The sequence below is a fragment of the Petromyzon marinus genome, chromosome 53 (genome assembly GCF_048934315.1).
Source record: "Petromyzon marinus isolate PM22_M1 ecotype Great Lakes invasive population chromosome 53, UKy_Petmar_22M1.pri1.0, whole genome shotgun sequence".
NCBI lineage: Eukaryota > Metazoa > Chordata > Hyperoartia > Petromyzontiformes > Petromyzontidae > Petromyzon > Petromyzon marinus.
This window is the reverse complement of record NC_133719.1, coordinates 7135326-7163275: the sequence shown is the minus strand read 5'-3', so window position 1 is coordinate 7163275 and position 27950 is coordinate 7135326. Positions and strand designations below refer to the sequence as shown.

Below are 27950 nucleotides of genomic sequence, written 5' to 3'. Positions count from 1 at the left end.
CCCTACAATCAGCCGCGCCCCCTCGCACCGAGGCCCCGCCCCCACCCAAGCGGCACCGCGCGCTCGCCGCCGTTGCCAGGGCGACGCGTGTTGCGGCAGCGGCTGCTTGTGGTTGTACTGCTGCTTGTGGTTGTACTGCTGCTGGTTGTACTGCTGCTGGTTGTACTGCTGCTGGTTGTACTGCTGCTGGTTGTACTGCTGCTTGTGGTTGTACTGCTGCTTGTGGTTGTACTGCTGCTGGTTGTACTGCTTGTGGTTGTAACTGCTTGTGGTTGTAATTGCATGCAGTTGCACTGCTGCATGTGGTTGTAACTTGCTGGTGGCTGTGCTGCTGCTGCTGCTGCAAGTGATTGTAATTACTGCTGGTGGTTTATGCCGGGACTGCCTACCCACGAAGCACCTCCGATCGGCACGGCCGCCTCACGTCGCGCTGGCTAAAGAAGTTCACCCCACGCCTTACGGAAGCCGCCACCACCACCACCACCGCCGCAGGCCGCAGGCCGCAGCCCCGGTGTTGTTGGGGGGGGCTGCAGCTGCTGCCGCTGCTGCTGCTGCTCAATGTCGTCCCCACACGCCCTGTCCGCGCTGCTCGCTGGCGCCCGAGCAAGGCCCCGAGTCGCCCCGGCAGCAGCAGCGGTGGCGGACACGGAGGTAACAGCGGGTGACGTGATGATCTCTTGCGCATAGCGACGACGGCGATCATTGATGATGATGATGATTGCTGCTGCTGCTGTTGCTGCATAGCCGTCAACCCGTACGGGTTACCACGTGTTCCTGTACAACCGCGGGGGATTGAGTGTTCGGGTCAATGCGGCGTGCAGACGTTTTCAATGCGGGTAAACAACAACAGCGACAACAACGAGGAACTGTGTTTGTTGTCGTGCTCTTTGTTTCTTTCGGTTAAAGTCGCGTAGATAAGAAAAATTAATAGATGGCGACGTTTCGATCGCAACACAAGCAACCGTCATCAGGTGAGACGAACACAGCAGGGAGGAACTGCTGACGCAGGAGCAATTTGCGTCGTGTTTCTCCCCTTGTGATGAGACTTTGTGGGGTGAACGTTGTGATTTATAAGGGGGGCACGGGGTGTTTGACCAATAAGGTCCGAAATGGTCTGTAATAAGTTAGGGCATTGATAAGGGGTTGACAAGCTGTGATGGATGATGTTGACAACAATAAGAACGCAGTGCTGTGCGGGCGATGCTACTGTGGCCTTTTGTGAAACGGGGATTTGTGGGTTGTGTGTGTGTGGTTTTTTGTTTGTTAGCGGAGCTGTCCCGGGCTGAGCTCCGGCGGAAAATGTGTTTGTTGTTGATGGAGAAGGAAGGGGGGGTGTAAGAGCATGGCGTGCTGTGGGGTGACGTTAAGAGCGGAAGAGGGCAGGGGTAAGGAGAGCAGAGCGTGAAATCTATGGTGAAATCTTTCATTTTAAAAAAAGCATTTAAAAAAACCGAAATGATGAACGATGCAAAGTGCCGACTACACCGAGCCATCCTCTTGTTTCCTCTGACCGTAAAAAAAACCAGCGGAAGAGATTCCCCGAGAAATGAAATGAAGGCTCTGCCTGTACAACAAGACGAAGATCCGCCGTGTAGCCTGTAACAGGCTGTAGGGACAAGTGCTGTTAGCGAGTAGCATCCTTGAAGGCTACCGGCACGGCCACGCGAGAGGGTGGGCGGCCAACACCGCGCCCGGCCGCCTTTGTCTCCCCCAGTAGCGACGTTTACGACACACCGCTACACCTGCTGCTCATTTGAGGCCGAGTCGACCTAGGGGAGGCCCAGGACCGGTTCAAAGATAATCTTCAGCCGGGTGTTGGTGGCCGTGGGCGTGAATCGAACTCGGGTGGCCAGGGTGCGTAGTGCAGCGTAGCGCTAACCCCTACGCCACCGCTCCCCCCCATATGCGCTGCCTGTGTGACCACATTCACCCGCAAAGCTAAGCAGGGGTTGCGCCTGTACATTGCTTAGATGGACGCGCACAAGACATCGCATTGCGCTATCGGTTGCTCCTGTGGGGCCAACAATGTCCATCGTTGCACCGTACAGTCCTGCTTTGCTCTCTAACGTCCGTGCACCCCACGCCTTTAATAAGGGGCCGTCCATAAATGACGTCACGCACCTAGGGGAGGGGTCAGACATTTGTGACGATGTGTGACGAGGTGTGGGGGGGGTTTGAGAAATGTGACGTCACATCAAAATGCGCAACTTTAAATAAATATAGACAACACGTTCTACTTAATTAAATCGACTTTTTTAAATAAATGTTTTCTCCGACAACATCAGAGTGCAGCGGCACATTAAATACGTACTACAATGACAATAGTTTAAGGCGATTTGAAGCATGTTTTATATTTTTTGGGGGGGGCAGAGCTTTGTGACGTCATATTTGAGGGGGGGTCTGACTTTTTTTGACGCCGTGTGACGAGGGGGCGGGGTCAAAAATCGTCCAAAATCGCGTGACGTCATTTATGGACGGCCCCTAACCTGCTTTGACCATTGAGGTGAAGTATGGGCATGTGACCCCACGACCCACAAGGCGTAGGGAAAGGCCCTCATCCAGCAGTGGATTTACAGAGACCTGTGTCTGTGTATCGGACCTTCAGTTGTAAATGTTGCATTGGCATATACGGCAGTACCGTTAGCATCAGCATCAGAAGCCTTAGCAGCAGTTGCAGCAAAAGTACCATCAGCATCAGTACCTTCAGCATTGGAAAAGTCATAGGTGTTATCAGTATCGTGAACAGCGTGAGAAGCACTCTCAGCAGCCTCATCAGCTGCAGAAGTCGTTTCAGAAGTGTCAGCAGCAGAAGTTTAATCATTAACAGTTGCACCATCAATACAATAATCATCAGTAACAGCAGAAGCAGCAGAATTTAAAATTATCAGAGTCATCACTGTGTCATCATCATCATAAACAGTAGCAGCATTATCAGCCGCAGAAGCGTAATTTGCCAGCGCTATCACTATCTGCAGTCGCAGTATCACCAGCACACAAAAAACATCATAAGCATCGCCTCCATCAGCAGCATCATCAGGAGCAACGTCTCATAAACATTTACCTTGCTTTCAACTGAATTACAGTCATCACTGCTGCATCTCCTAACAGTCACGTTTATAACAGTCACAATATTGTTATTGATGGCCCCTTATGACAGTAACCTTCGTCGCAACATCATCAGTCGAAATAGCCGCAATATTAGTCATTGATATCAGCATTTTCAGTAAGGGCAGCATAACCATCACATACATCAGCATCATCACCACTCGAAGCAGAAGCAGCATCATAAGCTGCCAAGCCATTAGCACCATCATCACCATCGGCTACATCATCAGATGAGTCAAACTTGTTAAACAGCTGCTGTTGGTTAGCCAGATGTTAGCCAGTCAGAGTACTTGTTCAACACAATGGGGCCCTGTCAGTGCAACGAAAACAATGCTATGTAAAAATGCACGTGCTGTTACTGAATCATATGTAAATACAACCACATACAAATCTCACGGAAACATAAAGCATTTAGTTTGCCGGTCTTCAAGGCATCCTGTATATCAATGGCTCCAGCGTCTGCTTGTCTCAATAAATATTAACGATGAATACACACGTCTAGAAGGTCAATAGACTAAAACATATTTTGTATTTTTGCCGACAGAGAGTGGAGGTTTATTCATGTATTTCATGACCACAGAGTTGCACAACGATGCAGAATGAGGCATTAGTGGGAGTTGAGCTCAGATATCCGAAGTTTATTTCAGACAACGCACCAAACTCAAAGATGTTCAGACATCACCGACAACATCTGCTCCAGCCTAAAATTGTAAAACGATTTCTGAACCTCACGGTCGTCCTTGGATGTTACGCGGCATTTTGTGTAGGTAGCCCTTGTCAGGAATCTAAGCACTTTAATGCAATTCATTTTTTTCTTGCTCATGCAAAGCATCCACTTGAATGTCTATCTCGCAATCTGGCAGAGCCCATGGATTTTTCCACATTCTGTTTGGCAAGTGAGACGTGGCTGATGGAATTGTGAAACTTGGGAATTTTGACAATGACGCCAGTGTGCAATGACGTAATCGAGACATTTTAATTAACATGACAATGACTTCAACATCCATTTTACAACAGGATGCACTTATGACTCTTCCTCACAGAAATGTACTAAACGCCTGCAGTGGAAATCATACTGTCGCCTCTACTCTGTGCAAGCCGTGACGCTGACCACTAGACCAGCCTGTATCCTAGTGCCCATGTTGAAGCAGTACCCATTTTATTGACCCCAGAGGTATGATGAGTCAATCCCCAAGCAGCATTTGAACTTGCAACCTTCCTTCCGATCACTTGCTGCTCGCAATACTGCTTTCAATTAATGCTGCGATTTAAACGATTTAAGCGTCACACTTGGCAATTTTACTGGGAGTACGGTTATTTGCAGTTGAGGTGTGGTCTGGCTTACATTATGTCACGTCGCAACAAGCAGTAATTGTATCTGTTTCCATAGCAGCAGAATCGTTGCATTGCCAAGTTTGAGGTCAAACCACAGTGTGCAATTAATGCAGAGCTACAGCTGACATCGGTTTGAACGATTGCATTAAATTATGTTTTCTACACACTCCACCGTTGGCACTGTGGGCTAATAACTTCCATTAATTTAGTTTCCGTACTTTATTATGTCCATTATTACGTACTGAAATATAATACTGCCAGTATGTATGGTAAATACACACGACTTGCAATCCAGAGTTCGCTGGTTCAATCATCTGGCATGGCAGTTGAAGCAATGTGTGGTGGGGTAAAGTGTGGGCACTCTCACCTCTTCCAAGATTCCTGATAATTGTAAAAGTGGCCAAAATAACCTACTAGTGGGACTCTCTGGAGCTTCCTGTATTGCAGGCCCTTCTACCAGCAGTGGCATAAGCAGGATATTGCAGGGTTGCACCTCTATCTTTGACCCTTTTCACATTTATGGGAGTCCAGTTTAATTCAATTCCCCATGCATACATGACCTCATGTGTGAACACACGTTGAGAAGCACATCTGCCGTTGCTCCAAGCCCTCGTACTTGTCATCACATATGTTCTTTCCACTAATGCCTCTCTAATGCCGTCCCAGCACAGCTACATCACTGCGGGATTACCAGCCCTAATCAGATTGCTATTTGCCAATACTGTACATTGCGCTCATGTTAAACTGAAGATACAGTGACTGTGGTCAAACGTCATAAAGAAAATTGTGTTAAAGCTCTAAACTAATTGTGAAACTGTAAAGGCAGTGCCTTTTATTTAAACAAACCAAAGCGGGATTAGACACATTTACTCTTAAAGGAATGAACTGAGTTACAGTCCTGTGTTCTGCTCTGGATGGCCTCTTAATTGCAGTGAATGTGGACTTTCTTTTTATACAAATATAAACGAAACTATTTTTATTTGACCAGGTTAAAGCCCACTGAGCTATTTAGCTCTCTTTCAGAAGCAACTTGGCCACAATTGATAGCTCAACGAGTGGCTTTACACTAGGGAATTTATAGCAGCCATGAAGGTGCGACTCTGCAATGACTTGTTCATATCACTGCTGGCGTAAGGGCCTTCACTCGAGAAAGCCCTAGAGAGCACCTCTAAGGGGTATTTGTGTCCTCTTCCACGTTGGCTTGTCATACTGGAAGAGGTTGGAGCACCCACCGTTAACGCCACCACACGCGGCCTGCCGATCAACTTGCAGCGGCGAACCCGTTTATGATGCTGGGTGAACAGAGGCAGAGGGAGGAATTTACGAAACTTGCACCGTTGTTTAAACTGTCACACAGGGAGATCGAATTGGCGGCCTCCGTATTGTAAGTCCAGTGTTCTCAGCATTACATCACAGCACACATCCTGCACCTTATGTATGTTTATTTATGTGTATATTACCTATTTATCCTCTCCTATTCTCTCCTTCCAAAGCAGACGTAGCATCGATATTCCCTGAGAATCCCAGCCAAGTTAATTGAATAATTACTACCATCTTTGTGGAGAATGTTCCAAAATAAATAAGCAAATAACATGCCAGAGTTTGCTTGTGTTGAACTGTTGCTGCTGAAATTTTGTACTCCCAGCAGGGCGTGTTGCTGATGGGATGTGTTAAAATCACTTGAACATTTTTGACACGAATGGCCAAGTATGTGAAGGAGGCAAGTTGTATGTGAAGGAGGCAAGTAAACAAATGAAGTAGCGGTGTCCGTACTCCTTAAACGTTGGTGTACGGTGCTTTTTACGGAATATTTTGCTGTTTTTTTCCTGGATTTTCTGTTTGCACGGTCACATAGTCACTTTAAGATGTTTTCTTGCTCGTGGTTTTGTTTTTTGTTTGTTGCGGGTTGCACCCGACTCAAGAGCCGAATGGCTCACAGGGCTCTATACCAAATACATGAAACTGGAAGCTGAAACTAATGAGCCTGTGCGTATTTGCTCACCTGTCCATGCTGGACATCTGTCTGTAAAAGAGCTTCATAGCTCACCGGATCCCTCCTCCTGCAGTCTAAATAAAGATTCTCATGTGTGCACACAGCGGGAGAGCGGCTCCGACAGCGGGTTAGAAGATGCCCCGCCACGCCGGCCGGCGTCACTCCCCTCCACGCGGGTCTGCCCCGTCCCTACCACCACGGCCGCCCCTGTGTCTGACCCAGCCCGGCTGCGGGGGTTCGCCGAGCAGGCAGACGAGCGAGTGGGCGAGCGGACGGGCGGAGAGCAGCTGGAGGTCCTGTACCGGGAAGCCGTCAAGAGGGCCCAGGAGCAACGGCCTATGTCACCTGAGACCCCCAGGGAGGACGAGGGGAGCTCGCCGGAGCCGTCCGCGAAGGCAACGCCGGCGGCGTGGAGCGATCGCACGTGGGACGCCGACAACCGCCGTGGTGCCGTGTCCAAGCCACCTTTGCCGAGGTTTGCCGTTTTAGACCGAGCAAAAAAAAAAAATCCGTTCAATATGAACTATTGAAATTGTAAAAATATTTTTTACATTTTACCAGGTAAGGCCCTCTGAGCTATATAGCTGTTTTTCAAAGCGACCTGGCCACAAATGATAGCTCACCAAAGTGGCTTATCATGGGGAAATGTATAGCCGCCAAATGCTGCAAACGCACGTTTTTAAATGTGGTGGGAAAAACTAGAGGACCCGGAGAAAAATCCACACCACCACGGGGAGAGAGACATGAAAACTCCGAATATACAGCAGGCATCAGGGTCAGGGATTGAACCCACGACCTCCTGCATACCAGGCGAGGTAGATAACATCTCCGCCACTGCAGCGGTTAATGTTTCAAGTTTATTTTTTTTTCTCAAGTGAGAACTCAAAAGAAAGGAGGGATATAGTTTAGTTTGCAAGAGTGACCTGGGTCACGCAAAATGACAAACGCAATGACATAAAAAACGAGAAAAAACAACGAAGCAGATTGCAATCAGAGCAAAATACAATCTTTGTGCAAAAGAAGTCAAAACGCAGTTCACAAACATCAATATTAATTCAAATAAAGTGCAAGTGCCAAAAGTTGGCTTGGACAAACGAAGAAACCGGGGGCTGAGGCAAGGTAGAATCTTAAGGCCACATTGTGACTCAACTCCTAACCAGAATTCCGTGGCCAGTATGCCGTTCACATTGACATTGATTTACACCGGACGTCATAATCATTGTGCGTCGTTGTCGATAATATAAGGTGAACATAAATAAGCAGACACAACACCTCCTTCCTGTATTTATCTCTCCATGCAAAAGGTAAAAGTGATTTTACGCTCCCCATCAGCTGCCACGGCCTTCTGGTAGTACAGCGGTGTCCTTGCCTGTAAACATTGGGCAATTCACCAGCATTCGTTTCAGCGAGCCTGACTGATCGTTATTAAAAAAAAATTCTATTTTTGCACTTACTTACCCAGTTAAGGCTCACCGAGTCTCATGTCTCTTTTTCAGGAGGTTCCTGCCTAGTTTTTTTTTCAGTCGGCGATGATTGCTATGCATAATCCCAATCGAATAATTTCAGGGTAATATTAAAAAAATTGCCAAATATTTGACCACGAAGCCGGCACACAATGGCCTTCTCTTGCGAATGATGTCATGGGGTCTTTAATGTACACTGAGAAGCAGACGTTGAAACTGGTCCAGAGTTTGCTTGAATGTAACCCATTACTGTGTTATTGACAGAGCTGAACCTTATCAAAGCAACTGGAAAAGAAGCTTCTCGCCTTCAACCAAATATGAATGAATGGGCAAGAGCCATTCGTTATTCATCTGCCTTCTGTCATGACACAGTAGTTTAGCAAGGTTGGATACGGTGTGAAATAGGTTTAACATACATAATATTGCCAGAATCCCATTCATTGATCATTTCTACGTGGGCTGGAAGCATTCGCAGTTGGCAATGACAGCTCTGCAATTTCTTGCTCACATCCCTTTCAGGGCGTATCTTGGCCTACTCTTCCACGCTGACCAAACACCTTGGAAGAGGTTGGAGTACACCACTAAAGACTTTACCCCACAACACGTGACCTGTCGATCGACTGAATATGGTGTACCCATTTATGTTGCTGGTTGAGACAGACGGGGAGATTTAAGGAATTTGCACCATTGTTTCAAGCATTATGGTGAGGAAAAAAATGTCTCTTAATACATCATATTCTTGGTTCTTGTTTCCCTTCTACGTGACTTTACCGAAAGAACCAAGCATCTGAATCCCTGCAGTCACGAAAGCTTTAAATCAAAGGTTAATACATCGCGAGTGTTAAGAACCCTTTCAGGGCGTTAAACGTTAACACTGTCCCTGCTGCCGTTTGTCTCCGCACAGCTCAGCGGGAAGGTTGCACACTGGGACCAGCAGCAGCGGCATGCGCGTCAGCTCCCACTCTAAGCCCTGGCGCTCGCTGCTCGATCTTGGGTCGTGGGACGACTCGGAGGTGGACACCCCGCCGGCCGTGAGGCGGGTGCTTCAGCTGTGGCAAGGCTTCCGTCTGGATGACTACGCGGCGTTTCACGGGCGCCCGGAGCCAAGGCCTAAGCCTCGGAGCGCCTCGTGCGCTCGCTCGCCCAAAGTCACCATCCCCAAGCCTTTCTCGGTGGGTTTGCGTGCGTCTTCACCGGCTGGTGATATGTGAGCCAGCTGCCACACGTGACCCCCAATACGTATTGCAATGCAGTGATGTCACGCGCCGCGTACTACCTGCTCTGACGTACGCTTTGGAAATGTCGTCATTCAAGAAAAATATGGAGCAAAAATTTAAAGGTAGCATTACAATTTCCATCATCATGCTTTTCAGTTTTTTCTTCGATTTTATTTTTGTTAATGATCATGATTCTTAACCATGTGTCTCGTAGCAGGAAGTACAAACTGATAAAAAAAAAGAAACCTTTCTTACTGAGGCACATTGAAAAGTGTGAAAATGTCCATGGAAAGATACATACTTGGAATTATTGTGAGAGACAGAAAGAGGAACGCACGGATTAGAGAACACAACTGCATTGTTTTACCGTCACCCTCGCCCCCTCTCTTCCTTCATAAAAAAAAAAAACCTTTAAAAACACCCCCTCACACCCACTCCACACCCAACTCCTATTCCGTAAGTAATAAAGATAGTAATCCCCCTCCACCAGGGGAAAATAATAGACACGAATTTCAAAAGGAACAAGACGTACGTGCCAGATTGTGTGTTTTGTGCACGTTGTTTTTACAACGCTTCCTCTTCTGCGAATTGCCAAGAAACCACGGCCAGGATTACCAAGAAACCACCAGCAGGAGTTTGTTGGGAATCGTGTGGGAAGCGAGGCCACGGGGGGGGGGGGCCTTTGTTTTTCTTCGTGTGATTGTTGGCCATTTCATCAGCAGCCAGTGTGTGGGACGAATGCTTCCAGCCCGTCCACTCCCCCCGAACTGGCCTAGCCAATTACAGATCCCTTGCCCGCCTGCTAGAAGGCAGCGGCTTACACATGAATGGGAAGGAGACAGGATTCATTACTGTTGTGTCTGTTGTCATCTCATCTTTAGCCCTTGTTTATTTTTTTAGTCTCACAAATAATTTGTATCTAATTACAGTGAGGGAAAAAAGTATTTGATCCCCTGCTGATTTTGTACGTTTGCCCACTGACAAAGAAGTGATCAGTCTATAATTTTAATGCTAGGTTTATTTGAACAGTGAGAGACAGAATAACAACAACAAAATACAGAAAAACGCATGTCAAAAATTTTATAAATTGATTTGCATTTTAATGAGGGAAATAAGTATTTGACTCCTCTGCAAAACATGACTTAGTACTTGGTGGCAAAACCCTTGTTGGCAATCACAGAGGTCAGACGTTTCTTGTAGTTGGCCACCAGGTTTGCACACATCTCAGGAGGGATTTTGTCCCACTCCTCTTTGCAGATCTTCTCCAAGTCATTAAGGTTTCGAGGCTGACGTTTGGCAACTCGAACCTTCAGCTCCCTCCACAGATTTTTTTATGGGATTAAGGTCTGGAGACTGGCTAGGCCACTCCAGGACCTTAATGTGCTTCTTCTTGAGCCATTCCTTTGTTGCCTTGACCGTGTGTTTTGGGTCATTGTCATGCTGGAATACCCATCCACGACCCATTTTCAATGCCCTGGCTGAGGGAAGGAGGTTCTCACCCAAGATTTGATGGTACATGGCCCTGTCCATCGTCCCTTTGATGCGGTGAAGTTGCCCTGTCCCCTTAGCAGAAAAACACCACCAAAGCATAATGTTTCCACCTCCATGTTTGATTGTGGGGATGGTGTTCTTGGGGTCATAGGCAGCATTCCTCCTCCTCCAAACACGGCGAGTTGAGTTGATGCCAAAGAGCTCCATTCATCTGACCACAACACTTTCACCCAGTTGTCCTCTGAATCATTCAGATGTTCATTGGCAAACTTCAGACGGGCATGTATATGTGCTTTCTTGAGCAGAGAGACCTTGCGGGCGCTGCAGGATTTCAGTCCTTCACGGCATAGTGTGTTACCAATTGTTTTCTTGGTGACTATGGTCCTAGCTGCCTTGAGATCATTGACAAGATCCTCCCGTGTAGTTCTGGGCTGATTCCTCACCGTTCTCATGATCATTGCAACTCCACGAGGTGAGATCTTGCATGGAGCCCCAGGTGGAGGGAGATTGACAGTTCTTTTGTGTTTCTTCCATTTGCGAATAATCGCAGCAACTGTTGTCACCTTCTCACCAAGCTGCTTGGCAATGGTCTTGTAGCCCATTCCAGCCTTGTGTAGGTCTTCAATCTTGTCCCTGACATCCTTGGAGAGCTCTTTGGTCTTGGCCATGGTGGAGAGTTTGGAATCTGATTGATTGATTGCTTCTGTGGACAGGTGTCTTTTATACAGGTAACAAGCTGAGTAGGAGCACTCCCTTTAAGAGTGTGCTCCTAATATCAGCTCGTTACCTGTATAAAAGACACCTGGGAGCCAGAAATCTTTCTGATTACGAGGGGATCAAATATTTATTTTCCTCATTAAAATGGAAATCAATTTATAACATTTTTGACATGCGTTTTTCTGGATTTTGTTGTTGTTATTCTGTCTCTCACTGTTCAAATAAACCTACCATTAAAATTATAGACTGATCATTTCTTTGTCAGTGGGCAAACGTACAAAATCAGCAGGGGATCAAATACTTTTTTCCCTCACTGTATGTCTCAGGCGGCTCCAAGAGCCTTTCTGCCCAAGGGCCGTGCAGAATATGGGAGCATTTCTGATTGCGATTTGTTCTAATAATAATAATGTTGAGCTTTACATAGCGTCGTTCATGAAAATTGCATTTCATGACGCTGTAGGATTTGTTTCGCGCGCTCATTTTTCGCACGGAGGCATGGCAAACCACAGCCAAACAGGAAGGCAGCCGGCACTGGTGCCAACTATTGCCCAAGCTCTGTGGTCCTACATTGGGATGCTTGGCCAACTCATCAATGAATGTGTATACACGCGGGAGGAAATGGTAGTAACTGGAGAAAAGCCATGCAAGCGTAGGGACGATAACACTTAATCCCCACGTAGAATTATTAATATTGTTATTTTTTATATTTAAGACATTATGGAGTACAGTTAAACTGGCTGTACTGCTATACCCTGGCAAGCCAAGAGGCGGCGACCTCGACACCAATGGGTAGGCAGGGGGTTTCGCGAAGTCGGAATCAGCATATTTATTTATACTGGAGAAATCCGATGAGCTATGAAGCTCTTTTTCATAAATGTCCAGTGAGTGATCCATCAACCTTTTTACCTGCAGAGTTGCGGACGACCGTCGTGCATAGCCCCCCGCCCCCCTCCAGCGCCAGCTTGTCAGCTTGTCAAACCGCGATCCCCGCCCGCCCGCCCGCCACCTCCGAGCGTGCAGCTGGTGCAGCGCGAGGTGGAGCGGGAGGCGGCGCGGGGGACGCGGCGCCGCCGCCTGGCGGAGGAGCTGGCGCGGCTGGCGCTGGAGCGGAGGCAGCGCGAGGAGGCGGAGTGCGCCGTGAGGGTGCGCGCGGCCCCCGTGCCGGCGCGCAGCCTGCTGCCGCTCTACCACGAGCTGCGCGAGCGGGCGCAGCGGCGCAGCCACGACAACCGCGCCGCACGCAAAGTAAGGCGCCGCTGCGCTCACGCTCGTTCTGGCCTTCTTCGTTGGCCATGCGGCGCCGTTGTGTGTGGGTGTGTGTGCGTCCACGCCGGTCCAGGCGTCAGGGTGCTCCTTACATCCTTTGCTGCAAGGTGAGGAGGAGGAGGAGGAGAGTTACGCCGAGTCCCAGGACCCTTTGTCAGGAGGGTCCTGCATTGGGATGTTTGGTCGATACAAATTGACGAGCGTTTGTGTGGATGTATGCGGTCTGGCCAGCTGGGTTACCACTGGATACAGATGAGTTTGGACGAGAATGTGAGGTCGAGGCTGTGCAACTCTCCCTCGCTTAAATCCAAAGCGCAAGTCATGACACCATCATCAGGTCGAACAAAGATGGATGTTGAACTTTTTCTGCGCCGTACGGAGCAACTGTGCTAATGTTGCAGCACCACGCTTGTTTGCCGGTTACACTCGACGCTGAAGACCGGTGCATGTATTCTTGTGGTGCTGGCGGTGACCGACAGGAAGAACTGCGGGCATCACTGAAGCCGTTTGAGTTTGCGGAGAGGGAGGAGAACAAGAGAGAGTTGAGAGTGTGTCCACGGCACGACTTGGAAAAGGAGGTGTCATCTAAGGTACCACCCTGACGCAGCTAACCGAACACTTCCAGGATGTAACCCATTATTTGGTGATAACTGCATTAGAGCAGTGGTGCACAAGCACTAATAATAATAAAAAAACTAAAACACAATCGGAGTCGGGAGATATATTCAAGTCTGCTTTGAAACCCCATCTCTAAAAAGGGGCCTTCCCTCTATAGTTTGGTCGGTTTTCTCCTGGTTCTGCTTTTTGTTTTCATGCTGTTCCTGCATTGCGCATTGGGATCCTAGGATGGAATGCGCATGATGAATTAGATTTTTTATTAATAGTCATCAACACTGCCTCAAAGGTAAAACAATATGTAATAGGCAACCTTTTGGGCAATGGCCCTTTGTAGCACATGAATGAGAATATAGGCCAAGTTTTTTTCTATTCTTTTGCTGAAAGAAATTACATTTAATTTACTGGCTTCCACATGAACCACAGATTTCTCCAAATCAGAATCAGTATTTATACTGGAGGAATCCGATGAGCTATAAAGCTCTTTTTCACAGATGTCCAGTAGGGGCAGGTCAGAACGTTACCACAACAAACAGTACAAAAAACACGATAGAAGTGCAAAGTATAGGAAAGGTAAACACATCTGTTTAAACAATAAAAACAAATAAAACTAAACTTTTTTTGTCTTAGAAGCAACCCGGCCAAAAACGATTGCTCAACGAAGCAGCCCATCATGTGGAAATGTATGGCAGCACATATAATCTAAACAATAGCGACGCATGTTTAGAAAATGTGGAGGGAAAAACCGGAGGAACCGGAGTGAAAAAATCCACGCGACCACGGGGAGAGAGAGAGAGAGAGACGCAAACTCCAAATATACAACATTCATCAGGGCTGCCAGCAGAGCACACTTGAAAATAGAGTCACTAGCTTTGGCTTAGGCTAATGTGGTAAATGTGTCAATTGAACTTGTTGTGGACATTTGATACTGCGCCGCTATGGAGTGGCCGGTAGTGGTCAGGTGGACCACTGGTGACACAAATGTAAGGCAAAATAAAACCCATAACAAGGCTTACTTGCTCATTATAAACTGCTTAACACCCACGACAGGTGCGACCGTTTCCTTTTCAAATGGGAAATTACAGCGACCCACATGTGTGAATGTGGCGCAGTGCGATCTGTTGATCACGTAACCGACCACTTCCCATTATGCGCTTACACAGGCGGTACGGATTCCACACATCCACGGCAACTCCTGGTGCCATCGAATGGATTACCAGACTCAACACGCGCAATCAGTTGCTCTTCAAATGCCATACGAAAGACAGAGAGAGACCCTCTCTCCTCCCCCCCATCTTCCCCCACTCTCCATCCACACCCTCCCCTCTTCCATCCGTGTCCACCAATATAACAATATAACATGTTTACCCAATATTACATACTTGGCCAATACTGCTGCTATCAATGAAACCTAAAGTGTCGCAAATGTCACTGCTGCTTGTGTGCCTGTGTAACGTGTGCGTGTGTACATGTGGGGGAGCGGCAGCGCAGGGGTTAGTGCACTGCGCTACGAACCCGGCGACACGATTTCGATTACCGCTCATGGCCATCATCAGTGACGAATATCTAAAGCGGTCCTGGGCCTCCCCTAGGTCGACTCAGCCTCAAATGAGTAGCCGGTGCGGCGTGTAAAATACCCGCACTGGGGGAGACCAAGGCGGCCGGAAGTGGTGCTGGCCACCGACCACTTCGGGTGCCATGCCGACTTTCGTAGGTGCCTCTCGCTAACAGCTCCTGCCCCAAAAGTCTGTTGTAGGCTATACGTGGGGATCTTTGTCTTTGTGTACGCTGTGTGTGTAGGCAGAGTCAGTGCAGCGATTAGCGCTACCGATACGGCCACTGAGTTTATTTCCCGCTCGCAGACAACATCGCTGATGAATAGCTGAACCAGGTCCTGTGCTTCCCCCTGGGTCAACTCGCCCTCAGACGTCACGTGCCGTGCCGACCTTCACAGGCGCTCCTCGCTAACGGCGCTTGCACCAACAGTCTGTTAAAGGCTACACCGGGAATCTTTGTGCACGTGTGTAGTCCCGGCGCGCGGGCTCGGCAGAGCGACCGGCCCTGCGAGCCGTGCTAGACCCCAGCGTGAGCGAGCGGCTGGCGGCTGACGAGCTTCTGCGGCGAGTGCGGGCCGGCATGCGTGCCCAGGAGCTCCTGGAGAAAGCGGCCATTCCACCCGGACTCCACGCCCACATCGCACAGCAGGCCCGGGGTGAGCAGCGGGAGGGTGAGCAGACTTGAGTAATTAGAATGAAGGCAACACGTATTTGTTTTACACTAGCTTATCCTTGAGTGGGATCGATTGGCCGAAAGGTTTATATCACTGTCGGAGCTTTTTGTTGTAAGGCACCCTGGGATGCCCTGCACGGTAGAGTGCTCCGTACAAGCGTAAAACGGATTGTACAGGACGCTGATCGCATTCTCACGCGTGAAGCTGCACCCTCTGCTGCGCCGCGACAGGCAGGTCACGCACGGCACCCGTGGCAACCCGCTGCTCGGAGCCGTCGTTTCGCCCGCGCGTGCACCACAGCGTGCCCGACTTCCAGCGCCTGCTGCGCGACTTCCAGCGCAGCTCGCTGTCGCGCTCGGCCCCTCCGCCGCCGCCCGTCGCCTGTGCTCCCTTCGCGCTTCGCACGACGCAACGCGGGGAGAAGAGGGCCGCCGCAGCCACGGCCTCCGCCGGGAGGGACGCGCGGCCGAGGGCCTTCCGCTCGAGCCCGTGCCCCCCGGCGGCCGACTGGATCCCAACCCGCAGCAACGACGCGGCGAGGCGGCGGCACGAATCCATACGGTGAGGTCGCACCAAGGTTGGAACGTGTCGAGCAAGAGTAACTGCTGCTGCTGCTGCTGCGTAGGTTTTAACGGCTGTGATGTACCGCATTCTTCCCATTATTTACCCCGCTGATCTCGTCAAGGAGCATAAACCATCGTCACGCCAACTCCGGCAATCCTCGCAGCGTGCAGCTTTTGGCTAAACCATCGAACAAAGACGGTGGTCACCACACCGCGCGCATTCAGATGTGCTTCTGTGGCCATGTGGAATGCTGTTCCTGCCAATATTAGGAAGCCGCTGGAACTATGGACCTTTAAATTATCTAGATTGAACTACTTTTTGTGTTTTGTTGTCCTTTCCCCATATCTCCAATTAGCACAGTTGGCTACGTACGGTGCGAAAGAATATTCTTAGTTTTTTCGGTAAAGTCACGTTGAAGAGAAAGAAGTTCAACATACATACATAAATCGTAGGTTTTTGCCTCCACATTTAGAAACATGCATTTGGAGTATTTGGCTGCTAGAAATGTCCACGTGATAAGCCACTTCGTTGCGCTATCATTTGTGGCCAGGTCGCTTCTGAAAAAGAGCCAAAGTTAAAAAAAAAGTTTCAATAGTTCATTAGACGCTCTGGAAATTAAGACTTGCCCCAAACTTGTACGCAAGTGTCAATAAAGTTATCAAAATCTGGATATACATATACACACACCGACTGGATTATAAGACACCATAACCTGTGGTTTAAAATCCAGGGTAAAGTGCGTCTTGTATTCTGGAGAACACGCGACAGCTCTGATATAATAATAGGGGGTTTTTCCTCTTTTTTCTCGCAACAAAACTTAAACTTTTTTACAAGGAATCATGTGTGCATTAACCACAATACTTGTGGTCAAATTGCAAACAAAAAACACACTGATAATATGATGCATTGTCCTTGAAACTGATTAGTCCACACCAGAGACGGCTTTCTTTTGAGCCTCGTCTCAAACGGTGTTAGACCAGAGGACGCCAAAAGGCGTACAGCTCAAAGGCAATGCACTATGTTTTCTGGTTGTACAGCACGCGGTATTGAACCCGAGAAACGCATCAGAGAGCTAAGGAGCAACCACCTACACTCACGTACGTTCTTTTAGGCTAGCGAGAGGGTGTATTTTGTTTTTTTCCCACTCATGTACAGGACTTGGATCAATCCACTGCCGAATTATGGCCTCACCGTGCCGTGCCGGTCATGGGGATTACTTGACGATGCTTCACCGCAACGGTCAAGGGTGGTGGGGCGGTGAATGCGCGGAGCACAAACGTGGGAACATAAAAGTGCGGTGCAGTGGAATTTACAGCACTGCCCTCTGCTGCCCATCACCAGGCCTTCTCTGTTTGACAACATCATACAGGCAGTCCCCGGGCTACAGAAGGGTTAGGTTCCCAGGAACGACCCGTAATCCGAATTTCCCGTATGTCGGAAACTGAACATTTTCCCCCCAAAATCAACGATAGAATCCCATAGCCGGAAATAGTTGTGCATCCCCTACCCGATTACTAGGTTTGTTTTCTGTCGGTATTGTATCTTGCTGTCGTCCATTTTCTATCGCTTCCTGTATCGTATTGCTGTGCATAGGCTCTGCACTTCCTGTGATTCTTTCATTAAATCGAATATCAACCCTCACACTACCCATAATGAAACTAGTGGAACATAGACTGTATCCAATTGTGTATGAATACCACGAAACATTTTAATATTAATTGTTAACGGAACGCAGTCACTTCCGAATGTTTGTTTACCGTGCATTAGCCCAGGCCTCAGACATCTCCAATCGTTGTTGGCTGAGACCATAAACAGTCGAAGTGTAATTGTGTTAAATAAAGTACACCCAGTAAATAACTCATGAAATAAACTTAAAATGAAGAAAACTAGCCATTGAAACATGGGGGAAAAAAAGAGTTCTGAGATAGAAAAACAATTGCATAACGCTAACAAAAAATTCCATTTACCTTAATGCTAGTGAAATTCTGGCCCAGTGAAGGTGGCATCCGCAGCCTCACCGCGCTACACTACTTGCGCTTACGTAACTAACGCAAACATTTCCGCATTTGACGTTTTTTTTTTCACGTGATTTATAGGCGCATTCCTCTGAGGTCGGATTTCCGTAAGTCGGGTATTCCGCAACCCGGAGAATGTTTCCGTGTATTTAATTTGGCAAATAGGAAATTTGTTGGCGTGTGTGATTTTTACTTGTTTATTTTTTTTTCCTGGCAGCAGTAGGGCATTGGAGGGCAGAGAGCGGAAGGAGAGGGATGAGGAGGAGAGGGCGAAGACGAGGAGGGAGAGGGAGAGAGCGATGCGTGCCGACCTCTTGCGACGGGCGCGTGCCAACGACCCTCATCGCAGCCTCGCCGAGAGCCACCCCGGAAAGCTGAGACAAGTCAAGTGAGTTGCACGCAGGTCAAGTGAGTTTCACGCGGGTCAAGTGAGTTCCACGCGGGTCAAGTGAGTTCCACGCAGGTCAAGTGAGTTCCACGCGGGTCAAGTGAGTTCCACACAGATCAAGTGAGTTTCACGCGGGTCAAGTGAGTTGCACACAGGTCAAGTGAGTTCCACACGGGTCAAGTGAGTTCCACACAGGTCAAGTGAGTTGCACGCTGGTCAAGTGAGTTCCACGCGGGTCAAGTGAGTTTTACACAGGTCAAGTGAGTTGCACGCGGGTCAAGTGAGTTGCACTCGGGTCAAGTGAGTTCCACGCGGGTCAAGTGAGTTCCACTCGGGTCAAGTGAGTTCCACGCAGGTCAAGTGAGTTCCACGTAGGTCAAGTGAGTTTCACGCGGGTCAAGTGAGTTCCACGCAGGCCAAGTGAGTTCCACACAGGTAAAGTGAGTTGCACACAGGTCAAGTGAGTTCCACTCGGGTCAAGTGAGTTCCACGCAGGTCAAGTGAGTTCCACGTAGGTCAAGTGAATTTCACGCAGGTTAAATGAGTTCCACGCAGGTCAAGTGAGTTCCACGCAGGTCAAGTGAGTTCCACACGAGTCAAGTGAGTTCCACGCAGGTCAAGTGAGTTGCACGCGGGTCAAGTGAGTTCCACACAGGTCAAGTGAGTTCCACGCGGGTCAAGTGAGTTGCACGCAGGTCAAGTGAGTTCCACGCAGGTCAAGTGAGTTCCACGCGGGTCAAGTGAGTTCCACATGGGTCAAGTGAGTTCCACGCAGGTCAAGTGAGCTGCACGCGGGTCAAGTGAGTTCCACGCGGGTCAAGTGAGTTCCACGCGGGTCAAGTGAGTTCCACATGGGTCAAGTGAGTTCCACGCAGGTCAAGTGAGCTGCACGCGGGTCAAGTGAGTTGCACGCGGGTCAAGTGAGTTGCACGCGGGTCAAGTGAGTTGCACGCGGGTCAAGTGAGTTTCACGCAGGTTAAATGAGTTCCACGCAGGTCAAGTGAGTTTCACGCAGATCAAGTGAGTTGCACGCAGGTCAAGTGAGTTGCACGCAGGTCAAGTGAGCTGCACGCGGGTCAATAGAGTTTCTAATCATCATTATCATCATCATTCCATCCTGAAACTCAGCGAAGAGGAAATTGGGACAATTCCAACATCCCTCACAAGCACTTAATCACTCAGAGAAGAACCAAACTCAATGGTGCCTATTGAATCGCATCAGAACATCACACAGCAGATGCACTTATCTCCTACGCTGATGATAAAAAGTTACGATATTCACCAGGCTATCCTGAAGTTATTCACTGGTCCATTAACATCGACGTGAACATTTAAACATTACCGATCAACTTCTCGACAATCACACCAGAGAAGTAGGTCATAAGACATCGTCGTCGTCATCACCACCAGCAGCAGCAAAAGCAGAGAGCAGCATTTTCGTCTCGGCATAAGCCGTCAAACAACAAAACAACGTAGCTCCAGCAGGTAAAGCGCGCGTTGAGTTAAAGAAGGCAAGATACGGCGATAAAGGTGCATCGTGCGTCTCCACCTACCCCTCCCTGTGCATTCCCCCCCCCCCCCCCCCCGGCAGGGAGCAGGACAAGAAACGCACTAACGAGTACAACACAGAGCTGCAGGCTATGAAGGCTCGTGTGGCCAGAAGACCTCTGCTGCTGGAGCAAGTCACCCAGGTATCGCCATCATCATCTCACATATACGTACATGCTTTGGTTTAAAGTTGGTGAGAGCATATTGGCAAACCAAAAGTCTCACTTTCAAGAGAGGCCTGGGGGCCACAGTAAGATCAGTAAACGCGTAAACAAATGGGCACAGCCTATTGCATCATAAACCTGCCGATATCAAAATTAAACTCGCGCAACAACGATCAACAGTAAACAATTTACAAACAAAAACAATAACGCACTCTTGATCTTAATGAAGCAAATCAAACTGCACGCAATGGGTAAGAACATGTCAGAGAGCTGACGTCATAAAGGAATTTTACATCCTTATTTTGTAAAAGCATTTACAGCACGTCACGCTTCATGGGGAAACTGAACATGCCCTTGATGGTCTCTGTTTAGGCCCAGCGTATTATCATATTCTCTACATTATAGGACACACTTGTTTCCAAAGTTGGTGGTGCATCGTACAATATGCTTGGGTTTTGTGTGTGTGTGATAGAGAGACTATATGTGTATACATTTATTGGCACCAGGTACAAGCTTGGGGTGCGTCTCCCTTTTGTGAGCGTGTCATAATTAAGAAAATACGGTGAATCAAGAGTTTTTGCACATTTCCAAGTGTAGTTTTACGAGACAGGAAAATCTTGGAGGGTAATTGTTTTTTTTTGCTCGGGTCGCACAGCCCATAACAAATAATTTCTGTAATCCTGTGGTTGTGTTTATAATGAGAGTGCATCACAAGACATCAGAGCTGCGCACCGCATTGTTCTTTTGTAGAAATGACTGGAACGTTGCACAAGTGGCGTTTGGCAGCTTAACCTTTGCCGATGCAGAAATGCGCCATTCAAGGTCATTAGCGCAATAATGTCCCTAAGCTTGTACAGGAGAGTCTGCTGGCTCGTGACATTTCGGAGGTGGAATTTTTTTTTTCACATTTTATTTTTGAATGGTCCATGACGAAAGCAAACGAGCAACCCAAAGACACATTTGCGTATAATTTTGATAGAAATGTACTGTTTTACTTTTAGGATGAAATCACCTGAAACTCCTCTAATCTAGGGGGGGGTGGGTGGTGGTGCTATTGACACATTTATCTGAACAACCACTACCAATTTACTCCACTTATCTGTTAATTTGTGTATGTATGTTGAACATCTTTCGCACCGTACTTAGCCAACCATGCCAATTGGAGGTGCGGGGATAAGAGACAGAGTGCGAATTACAGAAGAATTGATGCATCGACAATACGTATTTTATGCCGATCAATTCTGGGTAGGGATAATACCAAGAGGGGAATAAATTGGAAGGTGTCTATGATAAATTTCACCTTCATGTCTCTAAAAGAGCGCTCCAAAAACTACGCTACGATGTAGCCGGGGGTCAAGGGGCTTTTACCCTGCGACAGGGAATGCATGGAGTGCAGGTGTAAGGATATTCTAGGTCGCCTTCTTGCCCTCTGCGTTCTCAAACTCTGCCGTCTCTCTCTGTTCCTCCTCCTTGTGCTCAATCCACGCTTTCGCCCTTTTTCTCGTATTGCCTCCCTTCACTGGATTCAAACTTCCCCACCACATTAAGCAGTCACCTTCGCTCACTAGTTTCTGCCCCTCATTAAAAACTCGCCTATTTTCCCTAGCTCGCCCCACGACCATTTAATCTCCCCCCTCATAACCGCCACCGTTACTTATCCCTCTTCATATTCTCATTATACGGCTGTCACTCAGTCCCCATTCATTCCGTCCATTCATCATCATTTACTATCAATTTCGCCCTCACCGAATTCACGCATCACAGATTTGCCCCCATCGCTTCCTCTCATCAATTTTTATTGACCTCATCTCCACCGTTACATTCACATGTATCATTGTTAATTACTTTTGAAGCGCCTTGATTAAGGCGCTTTATACATTTCTTCAAGGTAAGGTAAAATATTGAGTCTCTGGATTCTCATCGTAGTTGATGGTGTCCTGTATTGTGTAGCTATGCAGTGCAGTGACAACAAGGCAGCTTGTGAATGTAAATGTGTCACGGGAAGCGTGGTTTCCCATATTTCCGCTCAGACGTCCCTCGTCTGCATCTGTTTGTCATGTAATGCATCATCATGTAAACCGGTCACTCAAGGTTATGACGCTGTTAAAAGTTTCGAGTTCATATCCTGCCCGGAGATTGCTCAGCCAGTCCATCTGAAAAGGTCAACGACACCAGTGCCGCGTTGTCGGAATTCCCCATTTTCACAGACTGACTCCCACCATGGGTTTGTGGCGTTTTACATAAAACTGACTCACGGCCTCCAACGTAAGACTGCCCTATTGCTCATTTGAGTAGGGGGGACACACTGACTTCAATTGTTTTTGGGGTTGTTCCTTCCTTAAGTTATCTTTGGGTTGTTCCTGTCTTTAAATAACAAGGGAAATGTGTTACCCAAGAGCTTAATGTGGAATTTAGACGCACAGGGCATCATTCTTATAAATGGGTGTCATTTATCATTCGAATGATTGCTCATTTCCATCGGATTCTGTTTTGTAAAGACGTGGATAAAAGCTTCATTGGTGGCAATGGGGATCCGCCGGAATTTTTTAATGATGGATTTGATTAAAATTAGCAATTGTCAAGATAGATTACATTTTGTGTTAATGAATTTAATCAAATACACCAGCTGTTAAGAACTATGCACATGTAAATTTGTACAATTTATGGTTATTTTTAAATGAGTCAGTGTGCTAAACAACACATATTTTCCTCTGTAGCTAATTGGGATAAAATGTAAACAACGCATTGTTTTCTCTGTGGCTAATAGGGATAGAATGTAAACATGGAAATGTTAGTTTTACATCAAGCTTTGCATAAACTCTGAGCAACGCGCCAACTATGCCACTAAGATATCCATTTTTTTACCAAAGCAAGTTGACTCATCCCTTGACTGATTATATCATTGCGGTGTATTTTTCTTTTTTAAACACTACACAAATTGTCACCTACCTCCACTGGGCAGACTTCTTGGAAAAATGTGGGAGTGCCCACACTTTAACCCACCATACACCACCGGTGGATCGACGTGCTGTGGTATTCCCATTTAAACTGCTGGGTGGACAAAATTACCCTTTTATTTTTTTACCGTAAATGAAAATATGGGAGTACCCACACTTTAACCCACCACGCCACCGGTGGATCGACGAGCTGCTGGGTGGACAAACTTACCCATTTTTTTTTTGCAATTTATGGACATGCCATAAGTGATAAGGCTTTTGCTGTTAAGGTGAGTAAACCGGATAGGGCTTAATGCTAATTTACTTATGAATTACCATCAAACCTATCCGGTTTACGAAGCTTGACTGTCATCCACTGACGAATGCCCGAGGGAGACACTCGGCCCCGATGTGAAACTGCGCCTTCACAGAGGAACGCCAAGAGGCAGGCGGAGCGGCGCTTTCGGGAGGCGCTGCAGGAAACCGGGATGGATGAGGAGTTTGTGCGCGAGCTTGGAAGCGGGGCGGCCGGCGGGGAGACGCCCGGGCCCGCTGATGAAGACGATGACGACGATGACGATGGTGCGAGCGACACGGGGATGACGGGCGGCGTCCCAGACTCGATCGGCCGAGGAGACTCCCAGGACTCGCGCCCTCTGCAGAACAGCAGGTGCTGCTCGCTCACAGTGGGGGCCACACGGGGGCTTCAGTAAACACGGGAAGAAGAACCATCCATACGCATGGAATCCGTTACGCTTTTTAACATGCGTTTGCCGCCGGAAGGTACTGTATGTAATTAACAGTGGTGGCGTTACATTTTAAGCCCCACAATAAGGCGATGTCGTCCATAACGCTATGGTCCTGGCAACCTTAATACAATTTTCCAGCCTTGCACATCGATGTCACGTGGTATGTGAGCATGTTCTAGATTTGCCCTGGGTCAACGCTGCCTTAAATAATGAGCTTCCAGCAGGGTGTAATAATCAGCAATTTTGAGATGTGGGCAGTCAAGTATGGTTCCGGACCCTCATGCGTCATACTTTCATAGGTGTTCCCTGTGCTCTACAAGTCTAAATGATCATATTTTCGTTTGTGTGTGTGTGTGCATGTTTATGTGTTTGTGTACTTGTACGTGTGTGTGCGTGCACCTCCGCATCTCAGAGGCGACGAGAGTGAGGATGTGAAAGGGAGCCAAGAGAGCGATGAGGGTGACTTGGAAGAGCATCGGGAAGAGGGTGACAAAGAGGATGCCAGCGAAGGTGAGGACGATGTGGATGAGCGTCAGTGATGCCGGACGATGGGACGAAGGCCCATCTCGTGCACTTTACACTCAGGAAGTGAAAGTCTTTAATATCATCGACAATGGAATCACCGACAATGGAATAATGAGCATGCCTTAGCAGAATCTAGACCTTAAAAAGCCAGAGGCACGTTCACCAATGGAACTTTGCATATAAAGTGGTTGCTGGCAAAACATGGTGTAATTGCCAATGTAGGACGCGCCTGCAAACAAAAAGAGTCTAGGTTAAATAAGTAATGAATAATTATTGCATCGATCATCGTGAATTGCTTGTCCAGTTTTCACTGCACGTAGTTCTGAGAACATCCACAAGATGGCACTCCAACACCACTCAACGAATGCACAAGGCATAACAGTAGACGTCTCAACACATCAACAAGCTAGCTACACGGCTTTGCAGGGCAATTTGTTGGACAGCAACATTTGTTTAAACAAACGCTCGACTTTCAGCGACTCATCAGGCTTGTTCTATTTGTCTATTTCAATGCCCCCCCCCCCTTAAAAACAGCTGTTCATGCTGTACAGGGCAGTCCAGATATCTTGTGCCTCCCAATTCATTAACCCCTAACATTTGTTTTTACTTTGCATATTAAATTTGTGTTTTACATCAACCTTACTTTAAAAATATATATTAGGTTTTCGAGAATTAAGGGTCAGAAGACATCTGGACCACCTTGTCGACTGGTCTGCTATTTGTTGGTTCGCTATTGGCACCAGATTTTTTTTGTGATATGCTTGTACTCGCCTTGATCTGATTGATAGATTGTGAACAGGATGTGTGTAACTGCAATACCGGTGCAATTGAGTGTTCTAATCGGTGAGGGGTGTAAAGACGCATCGGAAGGCATCACGGTGGTGAGATGTTAACTACCTCGCCTGGTTTACAGGACGTCGTGGGTTAGATCCCGACCCTGACGCATGCTGCTGTATATTGGGAGTTTTGCACGGTCGCGTGGATTTTTATCCGAGTCCTCTGATTTTTCCCTCTACACTTAGAAACATTCGGTTAGAGTATTTGGTTGCTGCTATACAGTTCCACGTGATAAGCCACTTCGTTTAGCTCTCATTTGTGAGGAGGTCACTTCTGAAAAAGAGCTGTATAGCTTAGTGGCGCCTGGCCTGGTAAAATAGATTCATCAACTCAAACCGATTTTTAAGGCTCACATCACACGTGTAAGAATCAACATGCAAATTATTTGAAAACGGTATGCTTCGTTAGCGAAACTGTGATTAGTGCATAACATTTGCATTTGTTTTGCATGCATGTTAAATAACAGATTCTTACACGTGCAATTTTTATACGTATATTATCAGTGTAAGTATTGCAATGAAATGATGAATGAACGTCTGTTGCTGGTTCAGTATTGGCACTAAGTTTTAGATGAAATATGCCGATAACCAATAACTCAAGGTATAATAATACATTTCATGCAATCCCGTATTAGCAAAGTTATTTAATCTGATTTCTTGATTACCTTTATTAATACTGTCTTTAAATTACTATGTTACGATTAAACTAGGCTCAAGAATCACGGCGGTGTAATGATTGTAGGCTTCTGAGTGTAACCTATATGCATTTGTTGCAATTGTCCTCATTAACTCAGGCTTCTGGCCCAGCAATGTCTTATGTATAATTGTATTTGAATATTTTGAATATATATTTTTTTTAATCAAAGTAATTGAGATGGCCGATTAGCTAAGAAGTCAAGAGTGCTGCATTAGCACCTCTGAGATCTGGACGTCTATGAAAAAAAGCTTCACAGCTCATCGGATTCCACCACTCAATAAAGATTCTGATTAAACTGGGTCATTAAGTGCAGTGAGTTGATGGCCTCAGTCCGGTTACCGAAGGCTATGTATAAAAAAACATGTAAAATTTGGTTCTGCACTTAATTTGGGAAAATTTCAGCCTCTTACAATGCAAATATTAGTTTGACCGGCATGCGACGAACCTCACTCTCATATGCAGAGCGGGATATTGATGTCCTTTATTCTGTGTTGACCAGAGGTCACTTGAAGGAATCTCAGAGGTAACTCTGTGATATCAACTTCCTACGAACGTTCTCCAAGACGAAGGTTTGCACCGCTCTGCAAGAGATTCGAAATGATGCTTGGCCTTGTGAAGTGATGCCAAAGAACAATCTGAATACAAATTTGGGAGAAATTAGATATATTTTTTTCCAACATGAACGTAATCATTGGATACAAGTTATGGCCATCTGTTTGACGTTACTTTCATTTGCCGACTGAAATTGGATTACCGGTACCATCTTTTTTTAGTATTATAATAAAAGTAATGCGTTAGTTGTATTATTCCCCAGGACTGTGGTCACATGTGAGAGAGTGGTCTAACCTGGTGTATGCTGTATTTTGACACCAGCCACCTATATATTTTTTAGTAATCTAATGACAAGTGCTGCGTTAGTTGTATTATTCCCCAGGACTGTGGTTACATGTGAGAACGTGGTCTAACTCAGTGTATGCTGTATTCTGTACTTGTGACGCCAGCCACCTCGGCTGTTTTACAGCCTTAAGTTACTTATCTCACCCCACCTGACGTGCGTGACTCACGAAAAGGTTGCTGCGGCAGATACATGTGCATAAACATTGCTCGTTCTGATTTTGAGCATCGTTGCATTTTTTAATGAAGAGGGCAACACTGGGAGAGATTAAAAAAAACTTGGTTCAGGTAAGAATGTCACAATCAGGATTTATCTCAAAACCGTTGTCATTTTATTTGTTAAAAAGTACAGACTTGGAAATGGGGTTGTTGGAAACATATGTAATTGTGTGTGAATAATAGAATGACATAAAGTTATGAAAATTACACGTATAATATATATTCATATGGCTAGCAGCTTGTGGTCAAGCTGTCTCTTTTTAGCTTATTGAGATGATCTTTTTAAAAGTTTCATGGAAAGTGCGGTCTCTTCGTGATTTTCCTTTGCTCTTTATGTCTTTAAAAGAATAAGGAATATTAATCTTCATGTAATCCAATGAAATTTGAGTTTTAAATGTCCCAGAATAATGGCTGGGGGTACCTATTTTATTATACTTTACAGCCCTTTACAATTCACTGCTGGATGAAAGGCTCCCAGCAACCATGTCAATCCTGGGGGTAGTTAGACCATATTCCGTGCAAGTTGGTGAAGGTCGGGGTGGGGGGCGATGGTTTAAAGAGGGGGCAGGACTGGTTTAGAGAGGGGGCAGGACTGGTTCAGATATCACTTTGCCACTGACGTTAGCTGTGACGGGTAATAGAACTCAGGTTGTCTCATTCATAATGCAGTGTGCTGACCACTGCGACACTGCTGTACCCCCACACAATGCTAAGATTGACACATTTTTTAAATACACGTGACAACAATGAGGCGCATCACTATGCTTTATTTATAAACGGATACATTTAGTATATGCCAGGATCAAAGTTGTTCTCACCTTATTAGTGTGCTTGAATTCTGTATCATGCAATATTGTTGTATATCCGTGTGCACGTGAATGTATACATGTTTAAGGAGTGCCGCCTGCTCAGGATGAGTACACACACGTGTACTGAGATAACACTGTACAAAGTAATACAAATAAAAAAACATCTGGATGTTG

General features: G+C 47.0%; 1 protein-coding gene across 3 annotated transcripts; it reads left to right on the top strand.

Annotated features, from left to right (window-relative positions):
• Window positions 1-32: 32 nt before the first annotated feature.
• Window positions 33-27950, top strand: LOC116953840 (protein FAM161B-like). 3 transcript variants are annotated; one of them, XM_032974096.2, is made up of 11 exons: window positions 33-651; window positions 6538-6908; window positions 8801-9068; window positions 12342-12566; window positions 13067-13177; window positions 15231-15429; window positions 15663-15993; window positions 18232-18399; window positions 19991-20090; window positions 23479-23717; window positions 24209-27950. In XM_032974096.2, exons 1-11 carry the CDS (start codon window positions 559-561, stop codon window positions 24333-24335), a joined length of 2232 nt encoding a protein of 743 aa, XP_032829987.2. In that variant the 5' UTR covers window positions 33-558; the 3' UTR covers window positions 24336-27950. The 3 variants fall into 3 exon arrangements, with proteins under 3 accessions (XP_032829987.2, XP_032829988.2, XP_032829986.2); XM_032974097.2 differs by having other exon boundaries at window positions 34-651; window positions 15231-15414; window positions 18229-18399; XM_032974095.2 differs by having other exon boundaries at window positions 34-651; window positions 18229-18399.

Coding starts and splice junctions, on each gene's coding strand:
- LOC116953840 (XM_032974095.2), top strand. CDS start 559: ATGTCGTCCCCACACGCCCTGTCCGCGCTGCTCGCTGGCGCCCGAGCA. Junction 9,069..12,341: donor CCATCCCCAAGCCTTTCTCG/GTGGGTTTGCGT, acceptor CCGAGCGTGCAG/CTGGTGCAGCGCGAGGTGGA. Junction 13,178..15,230: donor AAAAGGAGGTGTCATCTAAG/GTACCACCCTGA, acceptor GCACGTGTGTAG/TCCCGGCGCGCGGGCTCGGC.